Source organism: Telmatherina bonti (assembly GCF_933228915.1).
Source record: "Telmatherina bonti genome assembly, chromosome: 7".
Classification (NCBI taxonomy): domain Eukaryota; kingdom Metazoa; phylum Chordata; class Actinopteri; order Atheriniformes; family Telmatherinidae; genus Telmatherina; species Telmatherina bonti.
The window spans coordinates 26,486,858-26,513,668 of NC_136625.1; the positions used below are offsets into that span (position 1 = coordinate 26,486,858).

Genomic DNA, 26,811 nt, shown 5'->3' on the forward strand with positions numbered 1-26,811 from the left:
CAATACTGCCGGTTCTCTTAGCGAATTTTATAACTGCCCACAAACACCTGCATGAGCCCAAGACACATGTCCACCACGAACAGTTTTACTTGTTACACAATATTTACAAAGGCTTATATGGAGGCCAGTGAATAACAGGTTTATCATAAATCTGCCTTATGTAATAATAAAGATCACTACTGGTCAGAGGTACTATTTAGTATAATCAGAGGGACGCTTGAGTTATTTGGGAATAAAAGGGGTCTCTTTCAGACAGCTAGCTATTAACGCAGCGCTCTCCAAAACTGTTTAATATAAGGCTAAAAACAACTCTTATGGGCACTTTTAATTTTTCTGAAACTGACACTGCTCAGGGAAAGCAGCATGAGAACTGGCAATGCATTTAAAGTGTAGCATTCTTGATTTAAAAAGCTGAAATATTTTTAACTTTCAGCGCTAAATTTCTAAGTATAAAAAATGTCTTCTCAGAACAACAAAGGGACAGAAGTCAGAGTGTGTTTCTTTTCAACATCACTAGATGAGGCACTGTGTTTGATGCATAAAGCTGCGGCTTATTCTGATGTTACTTCATCTCACTAAGTGTAACAGGGCAGCAGACATGAATTATGAACTGAATTATTAGTTTTCAAATGTATAGCTCTGACTCAAATAAAACAGTCTAAGTCAATCCTGAAAAACTAGTCCCAAAATTGATTCATTTAAGGAATTATTGTAATTATTGTATAAGTCATTAATTTAATGGGCAAAATGTTGGCTTCCTGATATTTATCAGTTTCAAGGTAAATAAGCCATATTTATTCTAAAGCAGCATGCGGGCAGATCTAACCTGGTTAACCTTTACTCGCTACTCAAATGAAGTCTTCATGACCCTTTCTGTCCAAGACATAATTATAGTCTTACTATCATGAGTAGTTTGGAAACATAAAAACATGGAAACATTAATTACTCGGCAGAGTGAAAAGTGAAGCCAGTTGCCATGTAGCCTATCCCACCAAAATAAACTTTATTGGGGGTGCAAATATTATTTATTCATATTGAAATATCAGTGTGTCATTTTCTGACCCTTTCAATTAAGGGTCGCAGGGAAGCCTATCCTGGCAATCCTTGGGCAAGAGGCAGGGTACACCCTGGACATATCGCCAATCCATCATAAAGCCAATACAGAAAGACAATGACCATTCACACTCACTCCTAGGGACAATTTAGATTAACCGATTAACATAACATGCATGTCTTTAGATGGTGGAGGGAAGCCAGAGTACCCAGAGAAAACCCACACATACATGAGGGGAATAGAGCAACCTCCCCTCTGTTTAAACACCCACAGCCAAATCTTGAACCAGCTACCTTCATGCTGTGAGGCCACATTGCTAACCACCATGCCACCATGCAGTCCCTGTATGAGAGTGATTCAACTTGAATACCAAACACAGAGGAGGTGTTAAGAGTGTTTTACCCAAACAGAAATTTACTCCACAGTCTCTAATTACACTTTTACTGCTGTGTTTTTTTTTTTTAGCTTTACACCTCACAGACAAACCAAACTGTACCAAAAAGAAAAAAATGTACAAGTATTGTTGCTCATCAAAATGTACTGGTTCAATAAGAATACAAAGAATTCACACAAAGAAATCTTGATAAGTGTTTTCCAACTAACCATCTTTTTTTCCTTTAACATGTTGCTGCATTTCTTAATGCATCTGTGAATTAGTGCAACTTGTCAGACTGCCTTTAACCAACAGGTGAGCTGATATTAGATCAAAAGCAAGGGGAGCTCCAGCTGTGCATTTAATTTTATTGCAGGTATTTCTATAGTTTATGTCAGCTTGACAGACATGCAGCACATACCTGTAAAATAACTTTTGCAGCAAGTCTTCTCATTCACGCACTTTACCACACATCATGATCGTAAACAAGTCATACATGCGGCTTAAAACTGCTGAGCTGAAACGACCTGCAGCATAGCGTCATTCTCTGTCTACAATGATTCACTGGAAAGTGACATCCTCTGTTCTTTTTGCTCCAGTGCACATCACAGAGGATGTCCGTACTACATTACAGACATCCATCATACACACTCACAAGATTAAAGCACAGTGATCTGTTTTTTTTTTGTTTTTTTTTTTAATCCTTTGGGAGAGGTGAGTCACAATAAGATTATGCAATGAGATTAGTCTGAGTGTTTTATTCAGTAACTATAGAATATGACAAATTTAGACAGACTGATTCAAACAAGAGTCATTATAGCGATGTTGGGAGGGAATTTCCACTAACTGTAATGATTACACCAGGATTATAAGCCTTTACCTTTAGCTATTCAAGTATATGATTGGAAACAAAAGCAACAGTGTAGGTGGACCAGTTCATGGCAGCACTGGACATTGGAGCGAGCCATAGTATCTGCCTGGGCTCAGGGCCCATCTGGTGGTGCCAGGACAAAGGGGCCATGTCAATTAGATCCACAGATGAGGATTAAGTGATGGATAACTAGAGTTACAGATGAAACCAATGGCATACATTACAGGATACCAAAGGAACAGCCTTGTGTGTGACATTGGTGGGGAAATAAAATTAGTCGAAACAGATGGTGGGAAAACTAGTGTTTTATTGCACCTATGATTGATGTTTATTTGCTGAATCTTATAATTGAGTGGACGGAAAATATGAACAAGCAAAAGTTTATAAGTAAAATATTCTATTCAGTGACTGACACTGACATTTTATTTGTTGCTTAGCAACAAAAGATACAGTTCTGTGTTACGAAATGATTTCTAGGATGTTATGAGATAAAAACATCTGCTGGTGTATTTACTTCAGATGAATATTGTCCACACCGCCTTGCAAAACTACTTTCATCGACAGAAATGTTCTTTAACCACATAACACAAGAAATCCCCTACTTATCTTGAACTGCTTAAGGAAACCATGAGGGAAAATGTGACCATTAACAGATAGAATTGTTAACATAGATAAATCATTGTTACACGGCACATCATCCATGTGGGTGAAATAATCTTTATGTGATCACTGCATAGACTTTAAGAAGTTTGAGGAAATGTACAAATTTATTCTCATTTTAATTGAAAACCATGGTCATTTTTTTGCAGGAAACTGTACAAGACAAAAATGTCATTTTTTTTGTCTCTACCATATTATGTTAAGGTCAAATTAACACTCCAGTATGCCATATGTTGTCTTTGATTAGGTTTTAATCCTTTACGTAGACCAAGTTACAACCAGCCAGTTACAACCCGTTATCTCCTCCTTTCTCTGAACTGCCAACAGCTTTGTTTCAGTCACCTCACCTACAAAATATCACACTGATTCATTGTAAGGAAACAAGCTTTTGACTCAGTGGCTGCTATTATCACCATTACTCATGTCACAGTGGCAACTGGACAATAATTTATTTGTGATTTAAACTTTTACATTGATTCACTCGAAAATAAATCATTTTGTCATATTGTCTTTTATTTGCTCCTCTAATTCAAGCTGAAGACGCAACAACCGTTAGCACAGCACACACTAGCTAGCACACTACCCATAAATCTTGCTAGAATGTCCTGGTTCTTGAACATAGTGAATGACAGCGAGGGCAGCCAATCATGTAGCAAGAAATGTAAGGGCAAGGCCAACAAGAAGGGTTTAAAATGTTTATAAGATGGAACTTAGAGCAGGTACGTTGCTGCCAGTTGTATCTCTCAACTGTCCTGTGCCACGGACAACCAAGGATCTGCTGGATACTGGTAGGTACATGTTCCTATTGTGCCTACATAATTCTATGCCCACGCAGGAAACCTATTTTAAGGACAGCAAAGGAAGAAAGAAAACTTGCAGGTGTGATTTAAGTGATCCTAATTACTACCTGAAACAACTGAGCCATTCCTTTACCCATGCTTCAACTTGGATTAGCACTAGTGGCTAACAAACAGTCAATAAACACATTCTGCCACTTTAGCATTGGCTTTGGTGTTGGAGGAACTGAGTAAACACACAGAGGAAGGAAACAGTACACTGGAAAGACAGACGGAGATGGATTCTACAGGAGATCATAACACCAAAAAACGATAGGATACCACTATAGGGATTGGCGCCAGATGGTAAAACAATATCCTCAAAGAAATGATTCACAGTGCTTTTATTACTTGCAGGCCTTCCAGCTTTTGTATGTGAAGGTGAGAACCTCCTGTATTAAATATAAACCTATCCAGAAAACCATTTGAGACAAATGGAAAAACACAAGCAATAGAAACTGAGACTAGTATATTGAACAGAATTAAACTGATACCTTAGAATATACAATTATGACTGTATATACTGTATTAAGGGCAAAACAATTATTATTGTATTTTTCCAACCCTTTTACCCAAACACAACTTCATTCTTAAAATAAAAAGAAAAGAAAGGTCTGTCCTGTGGGAAAAGAACTCAGCAATGCTTTCAACTTAAGACAACTCTACAGATATACTTACCAAGAATCAAGCAGAGTATCAACAATATTCCCCTGTGAGTCGCTCAAAACAGCATTTTGCTGTGAATATGATGGTTTCCCACAGCAGCTAAGCTGAGTCTTTCTTCTGTGTTTCACTCAACAGAACAGGGGAAAAAAACCTGGCAAGCAAACAAAAATGCCATTTTTAAGAGCTGTGATGTTTCCAGATGCAAAGCAAACACATCCACAGTGATACTGAGCTGCAGGGCATGCAGGACATCCACAACAAGATTCAGAGACACCGCTTACTATGACTGAAATCAATACAAAGAGGAGCGAGCTGAAATTGTTCAGACTTTACAACACGGATTTATGCGAGATGTCACAGGATTTTACAATCTCTTATTTTCAGCAACATCATTCTACCACACCATCACAGTGCTGCTGGTCTCCAAGGTTACAGCTAGCACAACAGTTCCTGGAATATTCATTGTCAAATCGACGCTAATTGCAGAATAGTAAAGAACAGCCTGCTAACAATGCTTGTTCATCGCACAGATGCATACAAAGAGAAAGAAAAATATGTGCCAGCTGCAGGCTCATAAATGCTTTAATTTATATATTTTATTCTCAATCTATTAAAAGTAAAGGTGTAGGTGAACAGTGCATCCTGTTTTTATCAAGTTTACAATATCAAAATGGCATCACAGTAATGTGTTGTTTGCTTGAGGGTGATAAAAATCCAAAGTCAGACAGAAATGCATTTAAAACTAATTGTGAAAAACATCTTATTGAATTGTTGTTTTTTTTTTTAGAAGGACCTACTGAGTATCATCAGCTTTCTGCTGTAGCCTGATTTCATAAAAGGTCACATACAGAAGAAAATTGCTTATGACTTTGTGGAAGTGAATTGGGGAAACTGATTTTCCAAGCCTCCATTTCTTAGTCATACACAACCATTGCATAACCAGGATCCCGATGGGCTTTCTACATGTGCTCACAAACATGGGAAATTTGCAATGCTCATGCAGCAGGTTTGAGAAACTGAGAATATAATTAAATTCAACATTTAAATTAAGTGTTTCATTTGTTTACAAAGAACTTGTAGGAATAACCTCATTATGGACATGCCACAACTACACACACACTTTTTCATGCAGAGTATTCTTTTTATTCAGGGTATTTCAGTTTTGGTTGCACTAAAAAGAAGTAAAATGAGTGTTAAGGGTGCATTCATGTCAGGATAATCTGCTAGACTCGGTCCGATAAGGGATTTGATTTATTGGGGATGGCTTTAGTCTCCTCAGTGGCCACTGAAAATGCTACCAAGATGTGAAGGGAAGGAATCGCATGCGTTCATTAGGAATGTCAGGTCTGTCAAATGTAATTATTTAAAATGTTAAAAGTAAATTCTTTTGAGGATGTAAAAACAACAACTTGCATCATGCTATCAATAACTTAACGCTTGTGCTAATGTTAACTCTTTTCTCTAATTTGAGACACTGTCATGAAAACAACTTATTTTTAAAAGGAAGAGATGGATACAGTTCAGACACAGAGAAGCTCAACTTTTGCTCTATGTCAAGTACTTGTATTATTTTTCCATTGCTTGTAGAGCAAAAACATAACTCATTAACAAAACTGAAAACAAGCATCTCATTCAGAAACACAGACAGCCTTCCTGTTTTCATTGTCATTGTGTTTTTAAAGTTCTTGTGTCTTACTCAGGAGTCCTAAATATAGGGTAAACATTTGCATTTGACAGTTGGTAAGCAACCTAGCATGTCTGGCATTATCTTCTTTTTGGCTGAAAGAGTGACAGAAAGCAAAAAACAGATTTTTTTGTTTGTGAGCAATGGGAGGTTTGCAGTGATGCACTAATACACATGCAAAACCGTTAAAACTGCATCTACTGAACTGAACTGAACTAAACGTGCAAAACTGCACATTGATACATAAATTATCTGCTGTATTAAATATTAAATTGTATATATCTTCAAAGCTGGAATTGATCATGATTGTAATAGTCTTTCTTTAATGTTATTTCTTTTTCTTTGTTTTGATTTTAAATTATGCTTCTTATTTTCTAATGTTTTTTTTTTTTGTCTCTAAAGCACTTTGAATCACCCTTAATTGTGCTATATAAATAAACTTGTCTAGTCTATTAGGTTAGAGCAACAACAGTAGTAAAAAAAAAAAAAAAAAAAAAAAAAAAAAAAAAGAAAAAGAACAAAAAGCAAAAATTCAAGCTGGTTATCTGCTCTTCAAACATAATGATAATGATAATATCTGATATCTGATCTCTGTGTATCAGAAAAGAGAATTCCTGCTTTTTTTGTTAAATGCTTATTTTTCAGTTTTCTCTTCCAGGAATGTCTCCAGAAAGCAGCTTTTAGCATCGTTTTAAGAGATGTTAGTAGCCAGGTTGCTATAGCAACCGATACATCTGGGAATTAATAATACATCAGTGCCACTGGTTTACTGACCGGGAAGAGAATTTCAACAGAAATACTTCAATACATGTTAATTCAATACTGTTTTTTCATTTGTAGCCAACACTGTATCTTACACCAAGGTAAACTAAATTAAAGTCCAGCAGCAGTTGGAGAGCTCCTTAGTGAGAGGAGGTGTAAATAACTCTGGCTTCAAGACATTTGGATCAATAAAGGCCATTAATGTAACAGTTTTGGTGAGTAAGGACAAACAAAACTACAGCAAATGAAACAAAGAGTGTGAATAAAATCAGCCAGAACATCCATGCAACAGCAATCAGAATAACAAGGAAGACTAAAAAAATCATCCAAGAAAAAGCAATCTGAGTTAATCTTGTTTCACAAAAGGTTAGTTAAGTTGAGCTGTACCTGATAGGCTCAAACACCATTTATCTTAGAACAAGTTTAAAGAGAATCTGGTTCAAAGTTCAGAAGCTAAACCAGGTCAACGTTGTACCTGGTTGCATTGAGATTGCTGCACCAAGTGGGTGATATCCCCAAAGGAGTTGTTTACTCCAGCAGGTCCAAAAGAAGAAGTAACAAGTTCCTTGGTAAGGTCAACAGGTCCTTTAAGGCAGTGGCTCAAATGAAGCAGCTCTATTAAACTAACATTGTAGTAATCACTGCTGATCTGCTGGATATGAAGGATTACAGCTCTACAGATGGCTGTGTCAGTTGGGTCCAGAGAAATTTAATCTGGGAACTGTTATCACTGTAACGGTGAACGGGTTACAAGCCGAGCTTCACCTTCAGAGACTGAACGGACGTGAATGTATGTTTGCTAAACTGATCAATATGCCCCAAAATGACCACCTATGTCTGAATTCACAAAATTAATTCATAAAAACTTTTTGCATGTTACAAATTATCCACCCTGCTAAAGAACTGTGGTAGAAATCTATTGTCCATCCCTGGAAATATGAAGATTATGTTTGCGTTCACAGGAGCACAGACTAATACTAAAGTGTAAACAAAACCCAACTGAATATGAGCACTGAAACGAAAAGAAAATGAAACTTTTCTTGCATCTAAAATTCACACTTTTAAGTTCTGAAATGGTAGACCACACATCTTTATATGCAACACATGCTTTAATATGTGTTTAAAATCCAAACTTGGATTGCACTGCTCTTAGTTACAAATAAGTCCACGTTTTGCCCCCCATCCCCTCATTAGCAGCCAATTTTGAAATCTAAATCCTCCTCCACTCGTTCATTGATCTGTTTACATGACATCTTCAGAGCCAACAGCAGTAACTTAACAAGCATCTCACAATTTGCCCCTCTCTGTTTTTATTTCTCCCCCGTTTTTATCATCTATAACATGTCTGCCACTCTCCATTTATCCAGCCTCTCTTTGGCTTCATTTACTTGTTATTTATGTCACTAAAGTGTGTTATACACATTTCTTCATTTTATGTTTTTTCTCTTACATGGTGCTGGTTTCACCGCACCTCTTCTGCTCTTTTCTCTCCGCCTTGTTTTATTTTTTATTATGCTTTTCTTTTCCTCTTTCTACTCGTTCATGCCTTCTGTTAAATATTTGATTACGAGCACGGACACATGACACCGCAGTTCCCTGCTTGAGTTAAGAACGTTTAGATATCAGAGCAGAAAAAAAGAAAAAATATGTGTCACATGCAAACCTCCATCATATATGTGTCTATGCCATTTCCCTTTGTTGTGTCTATTCATGAGCATGAAATTACTGTCATTCTTGTTATCCAGCTATGTCAAGAAGAGTTAGTCAAAGGACATCGTTAGAAAGACAGAGACAACCAGCCAACAAGGACATCTAAATTTGGTTTAATAGCTGTGGAATGGACAGTTAATCGAGATGTGTAGAAGCTGCTAAGTAACTGTGTAGACATTATAAACTGAATATTAGCACAGCAAACATCTAATGTAATTTTATTTAAAATACAGATGAAAACACAAACTTCTCAATATTTTGAATGTTTTTAACAATTATTTTGAACAACATTAAGGGCTCGCTGAAGGCACTTCCAATCAGAGCTTAGTAGTTTGAGGGAAATACAGAGGATAAGCGTTTTCCTTTGTGTATGTTAAGAGTTGTGGGGGGTATTGTGAGAAGCTCCTTGGGAAAGGCCTTCTCAGGAGGAAACCCTTTAAGGAGGATGGAGAAGAAAACAAGGGAAGGGGGGAAAAGGCAGCCAGATAAAAATAAGCATGGACACGTGACAATGAAATGCAGTGGGACACAAATCAGAGTGGCATTAAGAGCAGAGTGCAACCATTATACCTGGAGCTGGCAGCTAAGTTGAGCTAAAGCACTAACCCACTGACCCACATATCACAAAGCCGGCCGTTAAGTGTAAAGCTCTGAGCATTTGCTTGGTACCCGGCTGCCAAGAGAAAACTGAGGCGCCACTCTTAACAGGACTATTCATGAGTCAGAGACTGATTGGGTTCCTTTTAGTGGGCAGGAGTGGGACTTAAGTGCGGAGATCAAACCTCCAGGAAATGAACTGGTACTGGGGGGGAGAGGAGGGGGATACAGTCACCCAAACAAAATCATCCTGCTTGCTATAAATGTGGTCTAGTCATAATAATACCGGCAGTTTGGAGATATTCATCTTTAAAACATGACTTGTCACCTGAGCACCACAGAGTACAAGACCCCTCCCAGAGGAAAGTTTCACAGTGATCCCGTATCAGTAGGCTGTGGCAGACATGATGCATGACTTGTTTCTGCTGTTACCTAAATGTTTTTAACCCTTTCATGCATGAATTAACAAACAATCTTGCATTTTAAAACAATGCAAGATTTTTTTAAATGCAGTATTTTACCCCTACAGACATATGCAATGATACTTTTTTTTTTGTTTATTAATGATATTTAGAATTTATAATAAATTAGGATTAACTTTAAAGTATTCTATTGAAAATTAATAAAATAATATATGATCATAATTATAACATGTAAATCTTCAATAAAATATAGGTGTATTATTTTCTTTATTTATCAAAAAAGCAAACTTCCATAATTACATTATGTTCAATTATATAATATTTTTATTGATTCTCCAGAGAGTGGAAACGTATTGGATGACTCACTAACATCCACTGAAGTGGTTTATTTACAAAAATGCCATCCTCATTTATGATTTATGCAAGAAAAAAAACCTGCAAATAGTGTCCACTATATGGCCACTATGCATGAAAGGGTTAAATGACTGCAGCACATTAAAGCATATATGGTTTCCATATACAGGAAACAGAGTTAGTTTATTTACTCCAACACACGAGCCAGTGTATGAGGAAAGACAATAATAAGCCCTATTTAAAGAAGCTGCTGCAAAATGATAATCTCCTCTGTCAATAAGCCTTGGAGGAGAATTTCACTCTGCAGTATTGTTTTAGTCATAAATCCCGTCAATTTAGACACCTTAAATGAAGTAAATAACATTGTGTGAGTTGTGTGGTCCTCTGTGTCTTTTTATTTATTCACTTAAAATACTTTATTTTTCACCTGTTTTGTTATTTTAATGAGAGCTGGTGGAGCTAAACAGAGAAACATTTGGTTATTGTTTTAATTTAATTCTTTCATATTGCTAATTTTAGATGTGCAGCACTGTGGAGACATGTTCTGGTTTCACAATACGCTTGATAAATAAAGTGGATTGCAGTAGATACACAAGCTACACAGGCTGAACAAGTTGGACATGGGTAACTGCCTCAGCAGCTGACTGAGGTCTGACATAGATTGTCATCATCGCACAAGTTTGCACAAAGAATACAGGATAGGCAGCAAGGTCAGAGTGTCAATTTGTCATATTAAAGAATAAAAAGGTGGGTCACTTCGACAGATCTGCTGGAATGTCACGTCTGAAAAACCTTGCATGTGGTTTTAACAATGATATCTGAATTGGTTCCAGTTAGAGAAAACTCAGTGTTTCTGCATGCTGAAAATGTTTTAGTACCTTCAGTAAAGCTGGAAGTGTCAACATTTTTACTGTGTCTCTGCTGTAATTGCTGTGTGTAAGAGATGGAGCAGAGATACGTATGTGTTGCAAGGACATTTTTCTTTGAATAACATGACAATTTTCCTGCCTAAATCAGCTCAAGAGCCTGATGAACCGAGCGCTAGTCACACTGCCAAAGTCACATCATCTTTTCACACTTCTGCAGTTCCCAACTAGGCTTCTACTTTATTTCCAAACTTTTCAAAGCCTCCTTGTTTTTGTCTGTATTTTCTACTTCCCTTCATCCTGTAATGATGCTCCTTGCTATTTGAAATTTCATCTGGCTTTTTGCTCATTACATCTGCTAAAACTTCCTGTCAGTTTTTTGTTTCTTTACATTACTTCCTCTTTTTCTTTTCAATACAGCTTCCCTATTTGTCAAGTTTCTCAACTCTTTGTCTATCAGTCTACAACCACAGTGACCAGTAATGTCATCTGGTCAACTGAAGTGCCCATGGCTGTAAATTGTTTGTAGAGGAGGATCAAATCCCAATAGACAGGTAGTAATTGTTGCTCTGCGAGATTCTTGTCAATGTCTTTTCTCCTTGAAACTGTGTTAAAATACACCTGAATGTTTCACGCAAAAATGGTAAAATCTCTGGTTTTATAAAAGGTGCTCATCAGTTTCTCAAGTGCATTTTTATCAGCAACACTCTTAATTTTTATGGATGCCCTCCACGAAAAAAGACCAAGCATATTGGCTTAGCTTTTTAAATAAATAATGACACAGTGTTATATTTCATGTGCCATTGTTCATCAGAGGTTTATTTTACATCATGTTTTATTATGTCGTCCTGATATGCAAAAGACTCAAATGAGAAGAGAAAGAGAAACCAGTAATATCATCGGGGGTTTGGTGGTTCTAATGTGTTTCGTCTCCCTATAGCCTCTTGTGGTTTTATGTGTGTCCATCTGTCTGTCAAATGCAGGACATGTGACCACAAATAAGGCAGAAGCAAGCTCTTTTTATAAGGTAAGAGTAATAAGGAGGAATAAAGTCTATCTCAACAACTGAGATTAATTGGCAGGTAGAAGAACAAAATTATAGCGAGGTCAGAAGATTAGAAAGATGCATAATTTACACACATTTACAATAAAATTCAATTGGAAACTTAAAAAAAAAATGTAAAAACCTAAATATCTCATTGATTGTGTCTTGAGTTACTGCAGGAATGGGAGCAATGATCTAAGGTGGAGCACAGCGATGACAATGGAGTAACAGACCCTGAGCCAGAGTGATGAGAAAAACAAACAGCGTGATGAGCAGACGGCGCGTCAGTAAATCTGTTTTTAATACCTCACAATCATATTGTTTCCCCTTCAATAACAACACTTCAGAAAAGATTCAACAGCTGCTTTGCAACGCAAAGCTTATTAGTGAAAGTTATTATCAAAGTACCAGGATTCCCCCCCCCCATGATCAGACACACAAGAGCAGATATACACTTACTAAACGCTCAATACTCAAACACACCGAAATACACAAATGAAGCAATTACAGCGAAATAAACACCAAAGCGTGATATAATGTCTGGTGATGGTTGGCCATTCACAAGCACTTGTGAGCTCAAAAGCAGACAGCAGTTATGACTTCATTCTCTTTTTCTGAGTCATCAGCAGAGCAGACAAGCTGATTCAGTGTGCGACCAATAATGATTGAATACAATGCCTGAAATCTAATCCTGTTTGGCCACACAGCAACCATGAAAGAACAGTAAAGGCTGTTTGCTTCACCTTTGACTAAACTCTCGAGGTATGAGGCGTGGCTATAATAGTGCTGCAGTTCAATGCTTCTGAATAAAACGGACACTCCTCCCTCTGTCTACTGTGTTTCTACTGATCAAAGCTGTGAAGGGTCTTCTGTTCCACAAAGTTATTTTTCACATCTCCTTTGGAAGACAAACTGAGCTGCGCTGGGTGAAGGTTTGATCTCAGACTAGAGGAAATGCACAGTACTAGATCAGGTTAACTCAGGGAACAATAAAACAGCTCTGCTGAGAGCACTAAATGTACTGGCATGGCGTCCAGAAAACAGATAAATCCCATTCTCCCACTGAAGCAGTGGCTTGTTCAGACCATTTCTTGCTAACTTTCTTGCAATTGGACTAAAAGGAAAAGAACATACTTTTTTTTTCCTTTATATCAATTTAACTGCTTAATGATCACCACTCACATTGATCTCACTTCAACCTTTGTTTCAAATGCACAGAGAGGATTCAGCCATTAACAACCCGAAAAAGAAAAATCAGTGATGAATTATTAAATGGAAAGAAAAACCAGAAGTGTCATTGTGGGTTTGGTGGTTTTAATGGATTCACCCTCCCTTTGGCCTCCTTCGTGGCCTGCTGTGTCCAGTCTGTACTTGTAGCACATGATTTATTTTGTTTGTGAATTTGGAAATGTAAAGTAAGCGTGCCATTTGGACTGATTTCTACCAGGGGAAAACAGGGCCTGAACAGTCTGACTGAGTGGTGAAATACTGTACAGAAGTCAAGATATGAGAGGAATCAGCTTAGCACAGAGATGATGCAAAGTATGATTCATTGCGAAGAAGCACCGATTAAGTTCGCTAATATACTTTATTGGCTACACAGATCATTCATTGGATCTTGCTCAATTTCTTTGACTGCAAACACATCATTGCTTTTAATTTCTTGCCACTTCTTTGCCTGTCTCCCATTCACAAATCCCTGCTTGCCTATCAATATGAGCCACCCTGCCTTCAGCTTAGCACATTTTCAACAGTCAAACGTAATTTCACAGCCGGAAACCTCTATGCTTGTTGAAGAGAGCTTTGAAAAGACTCGGTATTCTTCATATTCTCCCTGACGGCCCATCACGCAGTCACCGTGAAATCCTGTAGGTGGCTCCATAAATGGAAAGTTGGTGAGGTGATGTGCTTTATGCAACTAAACTATGTACTTTGAAGTTATCTTGAAAGTAGGAGATTTGTTTTCATTCTGATTCATATTCTATTTTTCCAGCTGCAATTTGAAGGGAAAAAAAAATTCCTCCAATTTAAAGCAGGGATGAGGCTTGTGACCTGTTTTTAAGGGTAAAAAACAGGCTCTTGCTGTCATGGTGTCCCTGGAGAGCAGCGAACTTCTAAGGAAATTTTCAAAAAGAAATTTGAGATGACTGGGCAAACAGAAATCAAACGTAACAAACTACAAAGAGAAATGGGTTTCCTTGCAGCTCTCTGCCAGAGTAATAGACAAAAACACACTGTGTTGTGATGTCAAATAAGCCCCACGGGGCTGTGCAAACGAAGAGGGAGGCCGACAGCCGGAGTCAGATCTTGGTTTGTTTTCATAACACACACTTTCTTTTCCTGGCAAGTGTGTGTCCATCTGTATATGTGTCCATGATGTGTGTCTAACTGTGCTTTTAAAAAGTGTCACTGTTTAGGCTAAAATGACTAGAGGAACCTCTCTTCTCCCCCAGCATTCTCCAGGGGACACAGAACAGCCTCTTTTATAAAAGAAAGGAGAAAAAAGTGATATTTTGCAAAGACAGTGACCTCATGATGTGTGTGTGTGTGTGTGTGTGTGTGTGTGTAGCCGTAACCTGTAACTGCTTAGCAAAGAATACAACCAAGATAAAAATCACAAAAATCACTCTTTCTGAAAATACCCCAATGCAACATGACATTTGTAACTTTAGATGTAATGTAAAAGACGACATAAAAGAAAATTAAAGTGTGTCCACAAGTCTACAGAAAGAAAAATCCAAAATAAACTAGAGAAGCTAAACAGACAGGATGTTAAATTCGGTTGCTGAGGCTACAAAGTAAATAAGCAGCTTAAACAGAGACCAGCCACTAACACTTTCTTGCTTCCAGGTGTGCTGACGTCTATTATTTCAATTTGAATACTTAGTAAAAAAAAAAAAAAATTTAAAAAAAAAGTTTATCTTCGAAAACTTTAAGCAGCAAACTCTTATTCACATGCAGCATTGTAATTGGGAACAATCACATTTAAACACTGCAAACTGTTTGTTAAATCATGAGTGTTGCAGAACACATGGCTTCCTGTCCCTCTGGTGCATTTGCATCAATTCACCCGGTCTGAAGAAAATGTGTCAGAGGAGCACTCACTTAGTTCACGGTGTTGCAAAACTCAGAAAAAGATCCTCCCATCTGAGGACATGTCATAATCTGCGAGTTTCCTTTTCGTGAATCAACAGTCACTTACTCAAGATTTTTGGTTATTTCTATTTAAGAAAGGAAATTTAGGCTTTTCATCATCTTGGAGTTGAAAGCCAACACATATATTGTAAACCAGCAGCAGTATAGGAATGTCTTTTTAAGTAAGGGATTATGTTGGTGTTGTGTTGTGAGTTACTTACGATCCAAGCCGTTTATGTACTTCATGGATATCTCACAATGTCCCCACACAGCGCTGACAATGGGATACAACTTCTTTCCTTTTAGGCCTCGAAATGCCACTCCTAGATACTGTCCATCCACCATAAAGCTTAATGTTCCTTCGTCCATGTCCAGAATGACTAACAAAGAGTCCGGTAGGGTGAAAGACTCCTCTGGCTCTAGAAAACTAGGGTACGTGGGCAGAGAGCTGTGGGTGCGGTTCTTACTATCATGATAGAGCCTGTTGCGCCCCAGATCCCAGCCCCAGGACTCACAGTCTGAACCCACTAGCGCTGTGTACCCAACAGAGTGCAAAGGAGCGTCACCAGTTGCCACGCCAACCACAGCATGGGTGCCTCGTTGCCGGGCAGGCCAGTGGATCTTCCACACATGAAGACCCCGTGTGTATCCGACCCGTCCTCGGATGCAGTCTGTGCTCTGGGCAACTGGGTGGCGGTGAAATGTCAACTTATCATCATCTTTGATAAATATGTTGAGGGAACGGTCATCGGGGTTCCATGCATGACGGAGCTGTGTTTCTAGTCCAGCACAGGGCATGTCCAGCAATAGATCTAGCCTGGGAGGTTTGGAAAAATCTGGACCCCTTAGCTCCAGGTGCTGCCGTCGATGAGCTGTCGGTCGGTATGATGGGGAGCCACCACTTTCCCCACGACCATCCACTGCTTTAATACTCCCAGAAATTTTCTGGCCCATGGCTGCTGGATGGCTTAAAAGAAGGAGGGGTGGGGGAGGGGGTGAAGGGGAAAGGTGGTGTTGCAGGCGGGTGGTGCTGTGCGGGGAGCTTGACGTTACCTCATCAATGCGGTGAAGCTGAAGTGAGAGTTCCTAACTGCAGAGTGATGGAGGGGGATGAAGGAGGAGGAAATGATGAATGGAAGATGAGTGTGATCTGGTTTCATGCCACAAATGTCTTCATAAAGAGTTGCAGCCACTCCTGTTGAGAGAAAGACAAGAGAAGAAAAGATGGAAAAATGCTTTTAAAGCTCAAGTAAATAGCAATTTACAGTTTTCAGTAAACCATACTTAACAATAAAAACTACAATGCATACAAAAAAAAAGGATATGAGACAAAAAGAGAAAAAATACCAATGGAAATAATAATGGAAAAGAAGCTTGTTGATGACAAAACCCTTCACAGTTTGAGTGTCAATTTTACTGGAATAAACTATCTTTGGGATGAGCAACAATTTACTTATAGACAAAAATACATTTCCCAATGTATGAGCAAATACCGACACTTGCTGCTATCTCTCCAAAAAAACTCTGAGTTGTGCAAAGTTGCCCTCATTTGAACCTGGCAAACTCATTTAGCTAATGTAATTTTAATGCAAAGACATCTACGCAATGGAAACAAAAACAGTGCATAATAATTTATCTCTGATGCTTTGTGTAAAGGTTGAAAAAGTCGGCTGGACCTCTGCTAATTCGTTTATGGGTAGAGAGAATGGTACGCTGCATTCTGTCATTTTCTCAAAAATCTTTGCATCAAACAAAAGCGAATGCTGGAAATGAGTAACCACCGATGATATTGTGTTTTCGTTTTTAGAATGTAGTTTCCCAGTCATTTTCAGCAGAACACTGTGGTTGCCAGTTTCGTTCATTCATACATACAGAAATAAACATTATAATAAAATCTATTTTTGCTTTTGCACTCAATACTTTACTCACTTTCAGTTCGCAACGGTTTACAAGCAACACAACACAGCCTTTGTCTTTCATTTTCTACACCTACTGCATCCTGTTCAGAGTCACTGACGCTGAAATCTCTCCTAGGCAAAGGGAGAAAGGTGGCCTATTCCTTGGACATGGCACCAGTCCATCACCCTCTAGAAAAGAACTCGAAGAACGCAGACCCGTATTGTGAAGACTCATTTTAAATATTCCTGTGTCTACAATTCATTCCAGATCACTTCCAAAATTTGATGGGATCTAAATTAGACTAAGATCTATTCTCAGAAAAAATATATATGTCAAAAATCTCCCCAGTAGTTTTTTGCGTGTAGTTGCTAACAATAAATGTAAGCAAACACATAACCTCCTTGGCAGAGGTAATAAAGACACAAACTATGCAAACTATGCAAAGTGTTGGCTACTCGTTAAACCAACATCATGCCTGGAATGTGGGAGGAAGATGTGGTACCCAGAGGGTACCCAGGAAGGACATGCGAGTCATTTGTCGGTCTTTTTGTTTGTTTCTTTTTCTCCAGTCCTAGATCTATTATTTCAGCCAATAATAGATTCCCCAGCACAGAATTTTAGAGAAAAAGGTCAGCTACAAAGATGAGCTCATACTTGCACACACTTCTGTGTGGTTAAACTGGCATAGCGATCTCTTCCCGGAGAGACAGAAGGTGTTTCTGGTTCACAGGAAGAGTCAGTTGCACTGAGGGCAAAGTGGATGACACAACTCTTTCTGTCTGGTGTTTGTGTCTGCCTCATCATAAGCCACAAAGGCACCACTTCTACCTATTTTAAACGTCTGTGTGTATGATGAACCGACGCTTCTGCTGGTAACAGTGTCTGACACCTCAACAAGAGTGATGCATGTCTAAGTAATGTGTCAAAACTGTTATCTGATTCATCTAAAACATAAAACCATTAAATGTAGGTTATAAAGGTCAGACCTCTGAAGTACAACGCGATTAACAAACGTTCGCTCATATAAGCAGATTAGATCAATTTTCCCACTAGTTTAATTGAAAAACTCATTTTTACAAAGGCTGAAGTTATTTTTCTTCCTTGTGTAAAACACAAATATCCCTACATATTTAAACAGAAACTGAGCTAATGGTGTGAATTTGTGTAATTTCTATGTTATTAATTCACCAATCCGTGTACAAGATAATCAGATTGCCTTACTGTATCGTTATAAAAATGGACTCACCTCAACTTAAATTGAGCTCAAAATGAAACCAGTTTGGTTAAGGTGACTCAGAAAGTAAGGACTGGTGAAAATACCCTTTGTTTTCTCCAGAAATGGATGAAATGGTTCAAAAGTAAAATGATTTCTCGGAAAGAAGCCAGAGCACAAACTAGAAGTGTTTCACACTGACCACTGTCATTTTTGCCGTCCCGTCTCTCCTTCTCCTTTTTCTCACTGTGAATAAGGTCATTTCAGCTGGCAGGCGTCGTGACTAATGTGTGCCACTACCTCACTTCAACACTCTGCAAGACAGGATTCAGCTTTTGAACACACACAACAGACAGCTGCCTCTGTGTGTCAGCGTGGCCAGTAGGTGGGTTAAGGGTGGACACAGCATGGAAGATTCATCATCACTACCCAACTCCTGCCAAAGAAACCCCAGTTTTAAACTGTGTGGACTTTCACTGTGCTGGCTTGTGTCTCTTGGCTGGCCCAGTCTGCCACAGCATGTGCCTGAAAATCTGGCATTTTGCCTGTTATCAAGGAAGCACTTGACCTCTGACCTTATGATGTCATGGTTATAGTTGCATAGTAACCTCGCATGAGAATGGTGGTGGGCCGGCACAGCGTCTGCTGCTGCGAATAGTGGCAAGATGCTTCTGCCATCTGTTGTTTACTTTGCTTCCCTCCCTCCATCTTGCTCTCTCAACTACCTTCTTTTGGATTTCAGTCATTCCCCCTCCTTTTATCCACACCTTCAACTGGGTTAGAAAGTTATGGTGGGGACAACAGCGCACATGGTGCACCAAATACGAAGACATAAATACATAATGGAGATGACAGTGTGCCTTAGAGCTGCAAGAACTTTTCAACATCCTGAATAATAAACAGAAAGGTTTAGGTCACTGTCTGACCAAAAGTCTTGGAATCATGGAGGAAAAACAAGAATGCGCTTCATATAAAACTATTAAGTGATCAGACTTCTGGCAGGAATATGTCACAGTAAGATTGTGTAGAAAGCAAAAAGGTTTTTACATAATGGCAAATTTACTAAACGCCTTGTCAAAAAGCAGCAAAGCATGAGATAAGAAAGCCGATAGCAGGCAGACTGTTGTGTGCACCTGGTGTGTGGGCTGGCTTCATCTGGCTTCTGCTCTACCAGTACTAACAAGCTTCAGTCACCACAAAACTGGTGAGGGAGGGGTATGAGCTTAGTGTGTAACACTGTATGACAGGAGGACACTGTGTGTGTCTGTCTGTCTCTCAGACAATGTTTCATTGAAAATTGTCCAGCAAGTTCTGACTGGACAGACAGGCTTTGAAGTTGCTCAGTCACACAGCATCATCCACGTGTATACACATACACACACACACACACACACACATACACACACAGACACACGTCACACAGATGGGAAACTGCTGTAGAATGACTCGCTCATACTAGACCACTCTATGATACAGAAATTTCTCAGGCCTTCCCACAAAACTCATGGCAGACTTGCCAGGAGATGCAGAGCACTATGTTTAAATATGAACTTGGGATTATGAGGAGGATTTTTTTTTTCCCAAACATTTTTCCTGCACAAAATATAGAACTGCTATTCACCGTCTATGAGCAACAACATGTGGTACATCAAGGACAACCAGTGACCATTTAAAACCACAAAGGATACGGCTTAATAGCTCGATGGTGATTCATCCTTCCTGTTTGTCACTTAATTCATGAATGTCAAGCCTCAAAGAGTGCACATGTGTATATGATGGTGCTTAAATCAGCTTATCAGAAGTCATATCCCTGTTACCTCCATCAGTAACGGCAGAAGTAGCAGCTCTAGCCTTGCACTTCTATTTCAGTAAAATCAACTTTATTAAATCACACGATACCAAATGTTTGGCATTTTAAAAGAAATGCCTTTTCCTTTTTGACTAAAATTAGATTAAAATCAATCAATACCACTTATTCCATTCCTTTCAGTATAACCGTCCTTTTAGGTGTGATGACAATACATGGACTTTGTTCGTGATGAACCAGATTCATTAGACGTCCATACATGGTGGGAAACCAACGTCAAACATTTCTATTTAACTATAGCCTGCTTGCAGCATGTTGTGATTGGTCAGTTTGTGATGACGTGTATGTGGATTTCTGGAGCCCCTGGCTGAGATTGTGTGACAACACAGAGAAAAAACTGTGTTGTATCCATGCGCATGAGTGTAAGAATACATTTTAAAGACGTGCATCTTGCACGCAGAAGACCCACAATTACACAGTTAGCATTTTATACAAAGAGGAGACAACTTATCTCAGCTACACCATTTAAATATATATTTTTAGCATGGTGGCTTGAAGCTCTACATGTTTCCCAGCTAGAATTAAATAAAATAAAATAAAGTTATTTGATTTTGAGTTTAAACACAAAATAATAAAAAGCATCTTTTTAATGATTCAATTAGCAATTTTGTCATAACTTACATTGGTGTGTAGAACCTTTTGCCCATCCACCTTCATCTCTTCAGCACTCTCCAGAACAACCCTATTTGCTCTAACTGGCCAAAACTGGTGGAGCGCAAGGCAGCTGCTGATTCTTTGTTTGAGGAGAGCAAAACTAGCCATTGAGCAGTGACATGACGTCACTAAGCAATGACATAAAAACCCTAAACCAGAAACGAGGCATTTCAGGCAGTTCAAAACATCTTTAACTAAAGAATAACTTACTATGCAGTAAGTTTAACAGGGGGGTTGTTGAATTTCTTTCACAAAAGAAATTTAAAAAGCAGAGCAACAGAAACAATTTCATAACAGGCACATTGACGTAGCTTTGCTTAAATTTGTGTTTTCATTTGGCCCTTCACCTTAAACACAATTATTGATTGGCATAAACCAGGTCTGTTTTACAAAACAACAGTATTTTAAACTTATTTCAAACAAATCCATCCCATCTTGATCTCAAGTTGTTGTATGAAATAACAGGAACTTTGGCTCATTCCTGTGACGCCTGAAAAATGAACCACTTTAAGGTCACTTCTTCCACTTTCTACTCCAGGGACGACATCTGGGCACCACTGTAAACTAAAACAAAAGAGCTCACACTCTATCCCAAACACAATGAAAAACACAAACACACATTTATATTTATATTATACAGTGTCCTTTCATAGCAACAGCTGTACCCACTGAATTAAACAAACTGCCATCTACTCCACATTGCTGAGATTCATTCCTACTGAGGAAATCTCTGGGTAGCTGAAGAAGCCAAAGTGAGACATAAACTGTACCATCTGGTTCCAAACATTATGTCAAACTACAGAAAAGACTTCAGAGTGGGGCTTTAAACATATCTTTCAGCTGATGAAAAGAAGCGATGCACTCTTTAAAACACCTCTGGAGTTATTAGCTAGTTATATGATGAGATATCACTAGTCTTTCATCACCATCTCTCTTTGAAGGTTTGTGTTTTTTTTTCTTCTTACAGTCTCCTCACAGATGGTTTTCCAACTTGTCTCTCTTTTCAAACACTTCAACTCAGTTTTTACTTTCTTTACCATTCCCTTATACATTTTTCTGCCTCTGACTCAGTGCCTTACATACTAACAAATCCATGGAGACTACTGCAGAGCTGACACCCTATCAACTGATACAACTTATCTCAGGTCGACTACCGAGCACACCAGTGTTTACCATGTGGCACCATGTACCGTGTGACAATCGGTGGAAGCTCAGCATTGAGGAAAAGCACAGTCTGCAAAATACAGGACACAAGTAAATTCATTTTAGCTGGAAATCAGTACACTACTTTACTGACAAACCCAATCGCATAGACATTAAATTACATATGTACTGTGGAAGGCTGCTGCTTCTGGTGTAATTTTCCTGATGCGTATGTTATTATGTGTTCCCAAAAACATAGTTCCTGCACTTCTCTCATTCTTCATGTCTGAACTCTTTACAAAGTAACTCCAGTGATCCAAGTGTCCCTAATGAATCATCTTCCTTTTCTGTGTGCATTAGTCTGTTCTCTCAAAACAAGAAAGATTTCCTCAGAAACTACCTCATTCTTTCTCCTAAATACTGAACTGAATCACTAGTGCTCAAGGAACTGAAAGAAAATATTTCAAATCAAGCACATATTCAAAACATAGAAATGCATTCAACCTTACAGACAAACAAACGCATATCTGCGCTGTCTGTTCATAAGTTCACATTGTTCTGCACACTGACACCTTAAAATCCATGGTGCCCTGAGGGGGGACTATTAGTGCTTCAGTGATTGAGCACACCTTTAAAGAGAACAAGGCAAAACCTGTTCATTTCGATCACACTTATGGATGCGCACGTTTGTCACACACACACACATACACACAAAAGGCCTTGGGTACACCATCCATAAAGCTCTCAGGGGTAGCAGTGGCAGATTCACAACCCCGGCAGTAATGAAACTGAATCAAAGTCTACCTCGATGTGACGCTGTGCTGCTGCCTCACTTGTTTAACACCCAAACTACTTGCACAACTTTAAAGAAACGTCTCACACCTACACAAGCCAAGCACAACGGCAGATTTTTTTTTTTTAGCTCTTGCAGGATCATAAGACGCCCAAAACAGAATTTAGCTCGCAGATTTTTAGTAGTTTCAATAGATGGTTTTATAACCTATTCTGCGGGAAAGGTATAAATAAGTACATGGGCAGTCATGGATGACTGATAACTGGCCTGTAACTGGTAATATGTAATATTTCTTATTGTGTGAAAATAATAAAGTTTTTCGAATTACTAATTAAGTCCCTCGCGTATTAATTTCTTTTTTAATTTGGAGAAAAAAAGTCGGACTAGGCTGGCAGCGATGCTAGGCTGTACTTTAGCAGAAAACTGCTTAAAGATTTAAAATGCTCACATTAACATGCTAAAATAAAGAAGTGAGAAGAATGCTGAAAACCCCCTTTTTAAATAGCAGACTGCCAAATGACGTCTTGATGTAGAAGTCACCATTTAAAAGCCACCAATTAAAACATTTGGACACACTTTCCCTTTAGATCTAACAGACTGGTGCTGCACATGTTGTATTAGGTACACTCTGACTCTGTGTAGTTAGTCATCTGTTAATGGTTGTTTCATGTCTTTGCTCAAGAATCTGATTAAAAGCCATGCAGTTCTCCAAAAAGCTAAAACCACACACCTCACAGGGATTTTCCAACACACTTCTTGAAAACTGATGGCTGAAAGATGGCTTGAGGTGGAAGTGGGTAAAGATGACAGGCAAAAATGTTACATGGCAAAGAAACAGGTGAAAAACTGATGAGAGAATAAAGCAGATAGTTCTCTGTTTTGCCTTCTAACAAAAAGTTTTAATATACTAAGCTTACCAGGTATTGCATTCAAAATTATCTTTTTTTCCCCCTGTTTTGCCCTTCTCAGGTTATAGTTGTGAACAATGTTATCATGCAGATATTAGGCAACAATTTTCTGATTTATCACTGACAATAAAACTGAACCTGGAGATGGTCAACTTTTATATCAGTTGATTTAAAATCTGTCCGAATAGTTAACAAAATACATCATAGATCAGAACAAAAGTGCTAAACTGTAGATGTTTTTGTCAAATTGGCTTAACATCATTTAAATTCCTTGAAAAAAACAAAGACTGATGCAAGAACTTTAGTCAGATAATGAGTCAGTTAACTGAGAAAACTGACATGCAGTTTTACGATTGAGGTATTTCCACTTTCCACATGGTACAATTAACCAGAATGTTTTCCATGAAAGTGGAACATTGGGTGCTGTGTCAGGACAATCGACAGGGATAAGTAAATCCCCACAGTAAACAGCATGATTCTGAAAAACCTCCCTACTGTTCGCAAATTGCTACCAGCAAGAGACAGAAAAGGAGAAAACCAAAGGAAACAACTGAAAAGAAATACCTAGTTTCAAGGAAGACTAACTTTAAAAAAAAAAAAAAAATGCTGGTCGAGTCTTTAATGAATAGAGGCTTTATGAATCTGAGTGAATAAAGAAAGCAAGTAAAAACACAAACAATAGAGAAGATGTAAAGAAAGAAAAGGTCAGCAGCTGACAAAGCAAAAAGGATGGAGTCAAAGGGAGAGCTGATATCTCTCTATCCCAGGACAAACCTCACAAATACACCCTCCCACCACAATCCAAAGACTAAACAATACTGTGAGAAAAGCTGCTCCAGACAGCACAGAGCATACGGCCAGATTGGAGGTGTGTGTAACATATACAAAAACACTGTGGTTAAAAATAGAATACAGGATTTATCCTATTATTGTAGACGAAGAGAGGAAATCCAGTGGTAGCTTATCCTAGAACTCTCAATGCAGTCTCCCAAACAAAAGATGACACACACACACACACACACACACACACACACAGGGGTATCCCCGCTGGCCAGCTGAGGCCTCGGGACCATTTAGGAAATTAAAGGCAGCACAAGATGAGCAGGAGGGTGGAAAGACACAGGGAGGAACGGCTCAGAAATAGGAAGAAAAGAACATTGAGAACGTATCAACAGAAGGTCAAAAGTAGCAGCAGCACATGAGGCTGATCTTTTCTAATGTAAAAATGATGAAAAATGGATCGTACCCACTTTCACTTTAGCCCTCAAGCATTATATATTACTAAAACCTGTCACAAAGAAAAGTGCATCAACTGTAGCTGCACAACTACTCTGTTTCTTTCACCATCACACACTCTCCTTAAATAGCAACAATCTCTTTCAGCGTATACACAGAACAATTTGTAGACAACAGAACGGAACAAGCTGCTTACGGTGAATCTCCAATTACTCTTCTCTCATCTGGTTGTGTGTAGCTGCTCAGTCTAAGTTCACGTTCAATATCCAAACAAAACCCAGCTGAACTCCTCCAACCAGTCAGCAGCGAGAAACCCCACGAGCACACAGGGAGGAAGACACCAGCAGCCGGCAGGACTGACTAAAACAGAAAGAGAGACTCTCTCATTACTCAGAGATCTTCCCACCTCTTCCCCCTCCTCTTCCTCCTCCTCCTCCCTCCCTCGTTACCTCCCTCTTTTCTCTCTCCTTGGAGCTTATCTGTCCTAAGTCTATCTCTTCTTCCTCACCCCCCGCTACTCACTTGCGCATGAACTCCATTGAGTGTTTCCAAGGCAGCACAGTCACGACGTTCTCCGCTGACACCTAGCAACTCTGAACACAGTTTCAGTCCCACTCCAGTTTCAGTTCCACTTTGGTCTTTCTGAGAAAGAGCCTCAGAGTGGTGGAGAGCGATATGAAGGCCTGAAAGCTGATCCTCTCTGATCTCATCAAGCAAAGTTACCAACAGCAACCAGACAAGCCGGCAGCTGAGAGAAACGCCCGGTTCACCTCCCTCCCTCCCCTCTCTGACTCCCTTCTTCTTACAAAGAGCTCACACAGAGCCAACCAACCAAACCAACCCACCCCTCCCCCCCTCTGCTATAAGCACACACCAACACACATGTGCACATGTACACATGTACAAATACCTCTACACGTGCCACGCACGCTGCACATGCAGAGCATGTGCACAGTTCAGGCATCAAGGTGACAAAGGCTAGTCACATCTGAACTTTACAGGGATCAGACTCCATATCAAGCGGTGACAGGTGAGTCACTCAATGTTAGAACAAATGTTCTTCCAACTCATTATAAAGCCATCTCACAACACCTCTGCTGTCACAGTCCTGATGACCCTTCAGAGGTTCCATGCTCATGCCTAAATGGGTCAGACCTGTTTAAGCAAGGGGTCCTACACATGATTAGATAAACAGGTTTAATGTTCTGACTTTTTGGTGAAGCTAAAGTTAACATAAAAACACAACATGTGAATAAAATCCTGTCTGGGGTCTGGGAAAGTGTGTAAGTCCCTTCCCTCCACACATCTGCAATCAACACATTGCATTCGGAGCTGCCTGGGGTGATGACCCACTCCCTTATGTTCTGCTTTACTGCTCTCAGAGCTCACTGCCCTTTACTATAGTCTGCACATTACTGCATAACTTGGCTCTGAGGTGATGTGTAGTTTATTTACTGTTTTTTTTTCTATTTATTCTTACATAAGTAATTCAATTAGGAAAGGTCAGAAGAGCATTTAGAAATTGCACACTCCAGAAATGATCACACACACATGAGCTCCTTCCAAACTGTCCTAGCATCTTTTTCTTTGACCAATAGAAACAGCTTATGTCCTGTTTGGCAATTAAACCACAAATCATTCATGTGGGCTTATACACTAACACAAATTGACACGTTAGTGGCACAATAACATTACAGACATGGATGTCATGCAGGACTGACTTCCAGCTAACTCATTTTGTGTAACAAACTTCCTTTGTTTGGGGATTGCATTGACTGCGAGAGAACCAAATTCCTCACAAACACACTCATCCTACTGTACTGTTTTTAAATTATGCCACATTTAGAGTTGTGGCTTGTTTCACTTTTGTTCTAAGGCATCTGCAATTAACAGGGGGGAAAGATTTCATATATGGTGCAAAGCAGGCAATGCTGCCCGTCTGACACTTACAGAACAAAGTCAACATTCTTACATAGAGTTGCGTGAGAACTGTGGTGTCATATCTGTCTCTTAAATATTAAAATGCAAGCAGGGTAATGTAGATTAGGTGCACTACTTCAGCT

The 26,811-nt window shown here is 39.0% G+C and overlaps 1 protein-coding gene across 2 annotated transcripts in view; it reads right to left on the bottom strand.

The window, feature by feature from the left end:
- LOC306758727 (SPRY domain-containing SOCS box protein 4-like) overlaps positions 1-15,989 on the bottom strand; it is a gene marked incomplete at both ends in the record, with an annotated part of 31,507 nt that extends 15,518 nt beyond the window's left edge. Inside the window, 2 exons of one of the 2 annotated variants that reach the window (XM_079244104.1) lie at positions 4,540-4,611; positions 15,257-15,989. In XM_079244104.1, the coding sequence (XP_079100230.1) occupies positions 4,589-4,611; positions 15,257-15,989 (756 nt within the window). Of the gene's footprint in view, positions 1-4,539; positions 4,612-15,256 lie in introns of those variants that run through there. The other variant, XM_079244103.1, reaches the window with a different exon arrangement.
- Between the last annotated feature and the right edge of the window lie 10,822 nt (positions 15,990-26,811).